Source organism: Tupaia chinensis, unplaced genomic scaffold, assembly GCF_000334495.1.
Source record: "Tupaia chinensis unplaced genomic scaffold, TupChi_1.0 Scaffold000332_1, whole genome shotgun sequence".
NCBI classification, from domain to species: domain Eukaryota; kingdom Metazoa; phylum Chordata; class Mammalia; order Scandentia; family Tupaiidae; genus Tupaia; species Tupaia belangeri.
Genome location: NW_006159826.1, coordinates 1,322,183 through 1,334,248, shown reverse-complemented (window position 1 = coordinate 1,334,248; position 12,066 = coordinate 1,322,183). Strand labels below are relative to the sequence as shown.

The window sequence follows — 12,066 nt, the reverse complement described above, 5'->3', positions numbered from 1 at the left end:
GCCCCGGCCCCACCCACGTCTGCTGCTGTGTCGAGGGGGCTCCTGTCTGCGCCGTCTCAGCCTGCCTCACAGGGAGGATTGGCCGGCTCCACCCTAATATACCCCTGGGCCACGGGACCCGACACCCACTTACCCGTACCAGTAGCGGGGGTCGCTGGAGATACAGTGGTTGAGGCCGCGGTGGGCCAGCGCTTTCTTCTTGTTGAGCACGAACTCCTGCAGTTTCATTTTCACCTCTGTGCTAGCCACGGCACCTGCAGGGGAGGAAGGAAGCAGGGGTGAAGGAAGGGCCTGGGGACCCCGAAGCTCCCTGGGGACACTGCCCAGGCCTGAGGGCTCTGAAGGAAGGGGCAGGCAGAGGCTCTAGTGAGAACCCCCCCCCCCATGACCACACACACATGGGGATTAAATGAGGATTCTGTCACTGGAAGCCTCCTGGCTGGGAAGGCCAAGGCCTAGGGGGAGTGTCCACCCACACAGAGGGCACCCTGTGTCAGGTCTGCTGGCACCACCATGCACACCAGAACCAGAGCGTCACGACCCCGGGACAGGCACTTTTAGGCACCTGTGTGGATGAGCCAGCTGCCACCCGAGGGACTCCTCTGTCCCCTCTAGCCTGGCGGCCCTGACTCGGCACACAGATCTCGCTGCACCACCTTCTGCACAAAAAGGGAAACTGCATTTTGTGATTTTCTTGTCTCTAAAGACCCACTGTCGAAAAGCAGCCCATTTCAGTAACAGTAAAACCGCCCAAACTCACCACTTGGATACGAGGCCTGCTGGCTGGTCTGCACACAGAGCGCACTCACGTCCACCCTGCCAGGCGGTCTCGGGTCTGCCCTGGCAGCAAGCGCTGCTCCAGCCCTGGGGGCAGGTCACCATTTATACAAAGCCGTTTCCGGCTCTGGAGGCGTCCCACTGTTGTCAGAAACCGGCTGCTGTAGACATTTACTGCGGGAGGCACTGCCCATGTCTGAAGTCACCTGCTCAGGAGGGTGGCAGAAGGACCACAGCTAACCGGTTGACACCGTGGCCCTGAGACGTGTCCTGAGGCTTTCTAGGATGTGCGCCACACCGAGCCCCAGGCCGGGCCGTGGTGGGGTCGGAGCGCTGACCCGGGACCTTCCTGCGCAGGTTAGCCCGGTATTAACCTGGCCTCACGCCCCGAGACACAGGTGGTACTGAGACACAGTGGGCACAGCAGTCCTTCTCCCTGCCCGCAGGAGCGCGGGCACCTGGCACGTGGTGGGCTGGTGTCCCTGTGTTCGGGCTCCACCCTGGCAGGCACACGGTGTGGAGGTTGCAGCCAGGCCTGGCCTACCCCCGCAGCCATAACTGCTGAGACGCCCACAGCAATTCGTCACTCCGGCCTCATGGACAAGGGCTGCCCAGTGTCCACGCCCCACCCGGCACAGGCCTGGCCAGCAGAAAACACGGACGACTGCGAGCCCCGTGCTCCAGCCTCCTTCCAGCACAAAGCGAGCCTCCCTCTGTCGGGACCTCACTGTGAGAGGACTGAGCAAGGCAGAGTCTGACTCTCATCCTGCCTCCCCACATCAGGTCACAACTCACCCTTTAAACCAAGTTCCCAAATCAAGATGCCCCGAGCAAGCGGACAGCAGGTGTGGCCGAATTACCCTGTAATGTCTACCTCTCACTAACGTGCCTGAGCCGCCAGCCCCGTGGGGAAGACTCCGCGGTTTCTGTAGCAGCAGGAGCGGGCAGAGCACCATGGGCAGCTCCACAGACACCTGGGCTGGCCTTGGCACTGTCTTGACGCAGTGGTGACACGGTTTGCTAACAGGGTCCATGCACTCTCTGGAGTGGGGGCAGTTTAGTGAGAAAGTGCCCTATGGGGGGGCGCCCACACTGCAACCCCTTCTCCTCCATTCTCCTCTCGTGACTTTGGGCAGACACACATGTGCCCAGTGTTAATTTTTCAAGTCACTGGTTCAGGACTTGAACCATGCAGTTGGCCATGTGGGAGCCAACACCTTAACCGTCACATCAGCTGTTGTGCCTTTCTGTGTTATTTTAAACAAAGGAAAGACTCTCTTGAGGTGACTGCTGCAACACCCAGCCGGAGCTGTGCTGGTAGAAATGTGAGAACAGGAGGCCCGTGGCACTAGTCCACATGGCGGGCCTGCCGTGGCACCAGTTCACACAGCTGCACGTGGCCCGCCGTGGCACCAGTCCACATGGCTGCACGTGGCCCACCGTGGCACCAGTCCACAAGGTTGCACACGGCCCGCTGTGGCACCAGTCCACACGGCTGCATGCGCCCTGCCTGCTCCTGGACTGTCCTGAGTTGATGGAAAGAGGCACACACCTCACGGGGCCAGCAGGTGGCATGGTAGTTAAGGCCCTGAACTCACACAAGGCTGACTGTGGTCCATGTTCCAGAGCCGGTAGCTTGAAACTCACACTGGGCGTGTGTCAGAGCGTGCCCAAAGTCCCAGGAAGAGTCTGAAGCAGCAGCTGTGGTGAGGCCGGTCCTGGGAGGGTGACTCCTAACTGTCCCTCTCTCTGTCTCTCTGGTAAGGGCACCTGCCCTATGGCGAAAGCCTGAAAGCTGGCACACCTCGTCCCAGGTGTCGTCAGCCTACATGAACACCTGACGCACTAAACGGTGAGCTCAAGCCACGCGTGATGAAAGCGCCCACGTTCTCAGACTCACGGTTCTGTCAAATGAACAGCATCATTTGGTGTCAGTGAAGAAGACTGCAGAATTATTTAAAATGAAATTTTCTATAAATGTCTATAAGCACAGGAAACTTTTTATTTAATATTCCGTAAGAAATGCATTAAAATAAAAAAATAAAAAACAAGAAATTAAACAGATGCTTGCACTACATCTCCGTGCTCGGAGCCCGGATGGGCCGGGTGCCACCTGTACTTGCCCCACGAGCGTGCCAAGTTGGCATGGACAAGAGCCTCCTTACCTGGGGAGGGTGCCGAGCACTGGGCCTGGTGGCACCCACCACTGTGGCCGCTGGCCTGCCTGCACACAAGATCACACTTCTAGGGCTTGAGACCACATGGGCTCGCCCAACCCCAGATTAATACTAGCACCTGAACATCCACAGCCACGGCGTGACGGCCACTGGGGCTGCCCCTGTGCCGAGGAGGGAGAGGCGAAGGCAAAAGACATTCCAGCCCCTGGGAAGGGGCGGCCCTCAGCACGGCCTCTGCCTCGTAAACGTGCCCAGAACGACTCCTGAAGTCAGACCTTGCACCTCCGTGAACCTTGGGGTGTGGTTTCTATCAGAAGAGTCTGGGCAGGTCTGAGGAAGTGGTTTAGACTAAGCTTTTCAGTGATCAGAAAGAACCATTATTTGTTGGTTAGCTGTGGCAAAAATCAAGGAGCTGATATTTAAACTTTAACCCTTTGATGAACAATTGTTTTCCCTACTGCAGACCAGGACGGGTACACAGGGTGCTAGAGGGAGGTGCAGAGGTGCCGAAAGGGAGCGGATCGGGGAGGGGCAGGCTGTGAGTGCTGGCCAGCACGTGCTGGGGTGGGAGCAGTGCAGGACTTCTGCAGCAGCACCCTCCGGGACGGGCCAGACAACCAGGGCCAACTGCCTGTCCGTCCGTCCGAAGGCAATGTGAGGACCCGGCAGAGGGGCAAGAAGCTGCCCCAGCTCACAGAGCCGCCGTCCCCACTGGGCTCTGCCTTCCGGCCGTGGACTGCTGCTAGGGCCAGGACCAGAGCCGCAGAGCCGCCGTCCCCACTGGGCTCTGCCTTCCAGCCCCGGACAGCTGCTAGGGCCAGGACCAGAGCCGCAACAACTGGGTTCCCTGAGGGGAAGGAAAGGACCCCAGGAAACTTCACGGGCTGTGGGTAGAAGACCAAAAGGCAACACCTTACAGGTAAGGATGGGGAGAAGTAAAAGAGCCTTCCAAGGGCCGAGCCCCAAGTCTGAACCTGCTCAGAGCCTTAACGGATTGAGAAGGTTTGGAAATTTAATGGCTCTGGGACCCGCAGTTAGTGTAATGTCTATGTCGCTAGACTCCTATGTAGTCAACTGTGGTTCGAGTCCTGGACCCGGTGGCTTAAACTCACGCCGGGTGCGTGTGTGTACACGCCCAAGATCCTGAGAAGAAAATGGAGAAGAAGGGATTGCAACATGGCCATCCTCTCTGGGGGGTGATTTCTCGCTTCTGTCTGTCTGTCTGGTGAGTGCACGCGCCCTGTAGCAAAAAAACCTCTCCAAAAAAAAAAAAAAAGTTTAATGGCTCTGGTCAGATTTAAGAAACAAAACAAAATCTGTTCTTGTTTTAAAGATTATTTTAATTAATTAATTATTCCATTTAACCAGAGAGTAACACAGAGAAAGAGAGAACCAGAGAAAGCAAGCCACCAGGACCAGTACTTGAACCATGGTTGGCCGCGTGGGAGTCCAGCGCCTTGACCACCACGCCACCTACTGGCCCCATGATATATTCTAAAGGAATACATCATCACCATGGGTCCCACATAGTTCCAACAGCTTCTTACACACCAAGCGTGATGTGAGCTCAGCATCCAGGTACATGTAGTACATGTAGTGATGACAACTTGACCGAGAGAGCAGAGAGGAGAGGCAGGACAACCCAGGCACAGGGCCCTCAGTGCATGGCCCGTTGGACACTGAAATGACCATGCCACGTGCAAACGAAAAACGAGATCAACAGCCCTAAGTGAAATGATGACAAGAGCCAAATGCAAATCCTAGAACTGAAAATCTACTAAAATTCAATGAATGAAGGGGAACCAGCAGTTAGCGTAATGGCTATGTCGCTGGATTCCCACGTAGTCGACCGTGGTTCATGTCCTGGACCCGGTGGCTTAGAACTCACGCCGGGCGTGTGTGCATGCGTGCCCAAGATCCTGAGAGGAGAATGGAGGAGAAGGGATTGCGGCGTGGCCATCCCCCCTTGGGGGTGATTTCCCGCTTTCTGTCTCTCTGTCTCTCTCTGTCTGTCTGGCGAGCGCACGTGCCCTATAGCGAAAACCTCTCAAAAAAAAAAAATTCAATGAATGAATTTAACAACAGATTATTCTGAGTGAAGTAGGTTATGATTTGCTAGATTAAAGTTTGAAAATGTGGTATGTGTGGTAAATCTACTATTTGAAATCTAGTGATCTTTGATATGCTTAGAAATTTGGTAACAGTGGTTTTTACCTTTCATTCCAAAGCCAATTATGAATTTGTATTAGTCTTTTGGATGTTAATTTTTCTATAAAAGCTTCTTAGGTAGAAAGCTCAAAACTTGTTAACACTGTACTTTACTATTTAATATGTTTTACATTTTTAAAAAGGGGGCACAAACAACCAATATCAAGAATGTAGAAGGTCACGTCACTACAGATCTTACAGACATCAAAAAGGAGCAGGAAAGAATACGCAAATACCCCCCTGGGGGGTGATTTCCTGCTTTCTGTCTCTCTGTCTCTCTCTGTCTGTCTGGCGAGCGCACGCGCCCTATAGCAAAAACCTCTCCAAAAAAAAAAAAAAAAGGGGGGGGCACAAACAACCAATATCAAGAATGTAGAAGGTCACGTCACTACAGATCTTACAGACATCAAAAAGGAGCAGGAAAGAATACGCAAATAAACTATACGGATAAACCAAAATGTAAAAGAATTACATACATTTCTTAAAAAATCCAACTTAGCTAAATAGAAAAATGTCCTAGAAACTTTTTAAAATAAAATGTAATAAAAAACTTGCAAAAAGAAAACAGGGTCAAATTCATTATTAATAGATAATTTCATAAAACTCCTAAGGAAATGATAATATCCATGTTAAGTAAACTTTGCCAGATAATATCAAACAAGAGAACTCATCGTGAGGCCAGCAAAGTCCTAATACAAAAACCTGACAAGGCTATTACAAGAAAGGAAATGTTGAACAATCTCTCATTTCATAGCTGCAAACATCAAAAATGAAATACTAGAATAAACCAAAGCTTGTTCTACATCAGAAAAAGATAATGCATCACGACCAGCTGATTGGAGTTATTCCAAAAATATAAGTTAGAATGCATATTCAAATAAATCTATGTAATTCACCACATTAACCAAATAAAGCAGAAAAATATGACCACCTCAAAAGATGCTGAAGCAGAATCTGATAAAAGTTAATAGCCATTCATACTGAAGCTCTAAGGAGACTAGGAATGGAGGGGCAACTCCCACAATCTGGAATAGTCTATGGAAACAGACAAATGAATAAAAGATACCAACAGAGCCCTATAGACATGAGGCACTTCCCAGGACACTGGGAAGCAGACCATGATGCCCACCTCTCACTGTATCAACAGCCAGTGCAATAAAAGGAAGCCAGGGAATGGCACAAAAAGCTCAGTGACTGGACAGGAAGACACAAACTGTCATTATTTATAGAAGACATGATTCTCTGCTTTGCTTTCTTTTAAAAGTACTTTTGCCATAGGGCACATGTGCTCATTGGACAGAGACAGTGAAAAGGAAAGTGAGAAATCATTCCCCAGGGGTGACAGCCATACCGCCACCCTTTCTCTTCCATTCTGGGTGCATACCCAGTGTGATTTTCAAGCTGCCGGGTCTGGGACTCAAACCAGGGCCACGTGGGAGTCCAGCACCTAAACCACTGTGCCACCTGCTGGCCCCAGGATGATATGATTCCATGTGTGGAAAATCCAAAACAATCTACTGGTAATTAGGATGTGCAGGTTAAGCAAGGTTGGTGGGCACAAAGACAAAACCTGACTTCTCATCTAATTTATAGAAACCAAGCCATTCATAAGAGCATCAGAAAGCATCAAATGACTTAACATCTAATAAAGTATATGCAAAGCTCCTACCTATAAAATCGTAACACATTAAGAAACGTTAATGACATAGTACATATTTAAGACTAGGAATAATCAATGTTTTGAAAATACAGTCTTCTCACCATAATCCATAATGTCAATGCAATTCAAACAATGCCCCGATACTATTTATGAGAAATAACAACTGCTTCTAAAATCTCAGTGGATATATCAAGGGCAAAGGAAATCCTACAAGTAGAAGAATGAAGAGGGAAGATTTTTATTGCTGTTCATTAAGACTTGATTTCGATTTCAAGCTATGGTAGTTAAGACCAGGTTGTACTGATACAAGGACAACCAAGGGGCCCATGTCACAAACAGAAGCGTGGTAATAGACACACACATGTGCAGACATCTGACTCATGCTGAAGGCAAAGGGGTAGGGCCAACTGTCCATCTCTGTGAACAACCTGAAACTGAGCTGCTACTTCACACCAGCCACAAATCAATTCCAGGGAGATGAAAATCTAAACATAAAAGGGAAACGATACAAGGGAACTTCAAAAAGTTCACAGAAAAAGGGAATTAAAATATGAATTAAATTTGGTGCAAAAATTTTGAAATCTATGCATAGTTTTTTAGTAATACACATTTCCTATGAACTCTTTGAAGACCCCTTGTACCACTCGTAGAAGGTAAAAGAGTTAATATAGTCAAGATTTAGGAGCAGGGACGGGTTTATTAAACAAGACACAAAGCAACTAGAGGAAAAGACTTGAGAAAATAAACTACGTTAGAACTGAGAACTTTGGTGCTTTGAAAGATACCATTAGAAGTGTGAAAAGCGAAGCTCAGAGTGGAGGAAGAGCTCTCCAACACACAAAACCAACCAAACACTTGATTCCAGAATACATACAGAACGACGCCCAGTCAAGAAAAAGGGAACCGAGCGCTGGACAGATGATCAAGAGAGCTGAACAAGCACTTCATTTCCCCCAAAAAGGATATCCCACGGGCCAACGGGCATCTGGAAATGAGCTGCATCTCACAGGTAATGGGAGGAAGGTAATCTTGGGAAGGCACAAGAAGGTACTGCTACGTGGCGGAAACGAAAACAGCAGATGGTGGCCAAGTGTGAGTGAGCACACGGAGCCACAGGAACGCTCACTCGTGGTTGGTGGGTGTGTGATTTGTACAGCTATTTTGAAAACTACTTGAAAACATTCAGACATATTACATGGCTGTTGAAGACAGGCATGTCTTGAAGATCACAATTCCACTTCACATTTACCTTGTGCACCGAGAGACATTTCTGAGAATGTCTGCAGGACTACACTTTGTAATGGCTCTGGTAAGGGAACCACTCAAGCGTATACCAGTGACAGAATGGATGCACTGCTGCGTTCCTAAATGGGACTTCCTGTTCCAATTCAAAGGCACAAACTTTTGTTAAACACAAAATAGGGATGAATTTCCCAAGTATAATTTTGAGTGAAAGAAGCAAATACAAAAATCTATATAGGAATGATTCCTTTTACACACATTTAAAAAGCAGGCACAGTTTAAGATCTCGTGTTATTACAGTTAGGAAAGGAGCGGCCTCTGGGAAGCTGGGAGGGGCTTTGGGTACTGTTGATGTCCTGGGTGCTTTACTGGGTGGTGGTACTAAATTGGCCTATACCAGCCTCTGAACACGGGTGATAAATTCTGACCCAAAACAGACTCCCTGACTAATCAGTTTCCACCTGCTTTGATGTCTAAGCAACTTGTAACCTAAGAATATACCCTGGTAACTGAGCAAATGAGTCTCGGCCAGTCACAGCAGCTGAGCACATCAAGACAAGTAAAGCCAATGCCAACTGCAGCCGGCAGGTTGGTTTTGCATGCCACTTCCTCTTCTCTGGCTATCAACATAACCTGCACGTGTGGGGTCCAGCAACTTGGCTCCTCCAACTTTGATCAGGGTGGCTGCCAGGCTGTAGAACCTACTTCTTGCTCAGAAAACTGTGAAATTTAACTGGTCTCGGGGCCAGTCGGTGGCAGAGTAGGTAAGGCACTGGACTCCCACATGGTTGACCACTAGTTTGCGTCCTGGACCCAGCAGCTTGAAACTCACACCAGGCACATGTGTGTGTGTCCCCGAAATCCTGAGAGGAGAAGGGATTATGGTGCGGTCATCACCCCCTGAGGGGTGATTTCTCGCTGTCTGTCTCTCTAGTGAGCACACATGCCCTATAGCAAAAATTCCTCAAAAACAAAACAAAACAAAAGACTGGTCTGATTCTTTTCATTTTAGCAGGAGTTACACAGGGACATCTACTTAACAGCCCTTTAATCGCTCTCAACATGCTGAAGAATGTGTACTTTTCTGTGTGAATCTATTTTAAAATGACTTCTGATACTGGATACTACAAGAATGCTGTAAGAAAACAGCATCTTGAGGCCAGCTGGTGGTGTGGTGGTTAAGGCGCTGGACTCCCACATGGCTGACTGCAGTTCAAGTCCCAGACCCAGTCACTTAAAAATCACGCCGGGTGCATGTGCACCTGTGCCCAAAGTCCCAAGAGAGAATAGAGAAGGGATTGTGGTGTGGCCATCCCCACCTGGGGTAGGGAGAGAAGACCACTTTCCCTGTCTCTGTCTTTCTCTATATAGAGCGTATGTGCCCTGTGGCCAAAACCTGTTAAAAAAAAAAAAAAGAATACGGCGCCTCACGCTGTTGTGCATGTGTAGACTAAAATTTTAAATGAAATCTTGTTAAAGTGATGTGCACATGTGGGTAACCACTCTCGGCCGCTGGAGACCAGGGTTTTGAGGCATGTCCACATTCTGGATCTGAAGCCGAGACCCTCCTATGCCTGCGTGGACGCTCCACGCTGTTACCTGCTACTCATGCGCTGGGAGATGGTGACGGACTGCGGCAGCCGGAGAACACACACCAACGGCAGGAGCCCACGCTGGCTCGCGATGCTGGCTGTGCGTGTTAGACCGAACACGTGCAAAAACTCTGCGGCCGTCACCGCCAAGCCTGCCCCTTGCTTGAGCATTTCCATCTCAGGCAGAGGTAAAGGCAATGCCCCCGTCCAACTGTTCAGCCCGCCAGCCCAGCAAATGCCGGGGCTCCACCTTCCAAACTCACCTGGAACCTGACAGCTGTCCCCCCACTCTTTAACGAGGTTCCACGTGGGTGCTCACCTCTCGCCTGGACAGCAGCGATGACCTCCTGACCTCTGGCTCTGCTTGAGGTGGCCAGGGCGAAGGTGAAGTGATAGTGAGGGCCTGACAGTGGCACACTGGGAAACGCGACACTCCACATGGCCAGCCCACATGGGGGGGTTCCGGGCTCACATCCCAGAGACCTCCCAGAGTTACCAGCAAGCGGGCGCCTATGATGGGCTGCTGGGGCCAGGCCATGGCACCAAGACCTGTTAGAGATGCCAGTCTATCTCTGTCTCTCTAGCTGCTCATGGAAGAAACAAACTTAAAAAAAGAAAAGACCCTGACTGCTGTGCTCACGCCCTTGCCAGCTCAGATGTAAAGCCCTACCCCACCGCAGCCTGAGGGCCGGACCCGGCTAGGCCCTTCCACAGGGTGCCTGCCTGGTCTCTCTCCCCTCCGCAGAGGCCCCTGCTCCCAGATGCTCTCTCCCTCGCTCACTCCTGCTGGTAGGAATGAAAGCCAGGCCCAGGCACTTCCCACACAGCTGGCTTTACCTGGCCCACCGTCTTTGATGCGTCTGTCAAGCTGGCCAGGCCACCAGCCATTCAAATGCTAGTCTAGGTGTTGTTAGGGGGGTATTTTAGTTGTCACTGAAGTCTACAGCCAGTTGGCTTTACGTAAGTTCTTTCTGAAGATTTGGGTGAGCCAGACTAAATCAGATGAGAGGCCTTAAGGGCAGCTGAGGCTCCTCTACTGCAGAGTAGAGCTGGCCACGCATGCGCAGCAGTGCCCACTGTGGCCAGAAAGCTCCAACCTGCCGACCCTGGAGGCCTGCCTGCCTACAGATTCCTTGAGTCTCTCAGTCACGAAAGCCAAGTCCTGGCAATAACCCCTAACACCGACCTCCACACGCCTCTGGTTGAAACAGACTGATGCACTTGCAGAGCGTCCGTGTGTGTGTCCTCGGCCTGGCACTGCCCTCGCTGGGCACGGTCTCGCAGGAGACCTGGGCGTGGCATGGCGGCAGGCCTGCTCACAGCAAATGCTGGAGACAAACCAGGCATGTGGACAAAGAGCAGCCCTCCTCATGGTGCCGTGAGCAGGCACTGCTGTGAGAATGAACGAGCCCCAGCCATTCAGCCTGTCTCCAGGTGGGTGAGCATCCCTGGATGTGAGGCAGGGGAAAGCCAGCAACTGGAAGTGGGCAGGGGCTGGGGTGTCCACCTCTGGGTAGACAGAAGAACAACCAGGGCAGAGAACTCCTGCCAGAGGCCATGTGGGCAGGAGGTCAGCAGGGGGTGTCTGACTGATTAAACCACGTGACAGAGCCATTGGGATGGACCAGGGGGCCGGCCACATTGTTTTTTTTCCCTAGAGGTTTCTGCTATAGGGTGCGTGCGCTTGCCAGAAAGACAGAGACAGAGAGACAGAAAGTGAGAAATCACCCCCCAGGGGGGATGGTCACGCCGCAATCCCTTCTCCTCCATTCTCCTCTCGGGATCGTGGGCACGCATGCACACGCGCCTGGCGTGAGTTTAAGCCACCAGGTCTGGGACTTGAACCACAGTGGACTACATGGGAGTTCAGCAACATAGCCATTATGCTAACTGCTGGTCCCAAGGGGGGGCCGGCCACTTTCGAGAGCCAATGAGATGAGAGCAATCAGTGATCTCAGCCAATGGTCAGCCAGCATGACCTGATTTCAGTTATAAACCTCGCAGAGTGTGACTCCCGGGGCCTAGAGCCCTCTCTGCCCAGGCTGGCTCCTACCTCTAAGGAGCATACTTTCATTCCTACTTAACAAACAACCTTTCCTTCTGTTATTGGTGTGCTTCGTTCAGTTCTTTGTCTGAAACACCAAGACCTGGACATCATCCCAGAAGCCCTCCCTAACACCTACTGTGGGCAGCCGGGAGGTAAGCCCCCAACTGGGGACCCCTCTACTCTGTCCCTTCATTCTTTTTCATTTTCATCTTCATTTCGGTTGAGTCTCTTTGCCAAAGCAGGGCACCTGAGGCAGGATTGATAGCTCTTGGCATGGGCAACTCCCACACAGGGCTGTAAACTCCCACACACCTCTGGACCACCCTGAGGCCTTAAGCCCTGGGGTGAGAAACTCTCTTTCCC

The 12,066-nt window shown here is 51.0% G+C and overlaps 1 protein-coding gene across 1 annotated transcript in view; it reads right to left on the bottom strand.

Moving 5' to 3' along the window:
- HDAC4 (histone deacetylase 4) overlaps window positions 1-12,066 on the bottom strand; it is a 318,469-nt gene that overhangs the window by 94,563 nt on the left and 211,840 nt on the right. The window contains exon 6 of the mRNA XM_027773229.1: window positions 134-254. Within this exon, the coding sequence (XP_027629030.1) occupies window positions 134-254 (121 nt within the window). The remainder of the gene's footprint in view (window positions 1-133; window positions 255-12,066) is intronic.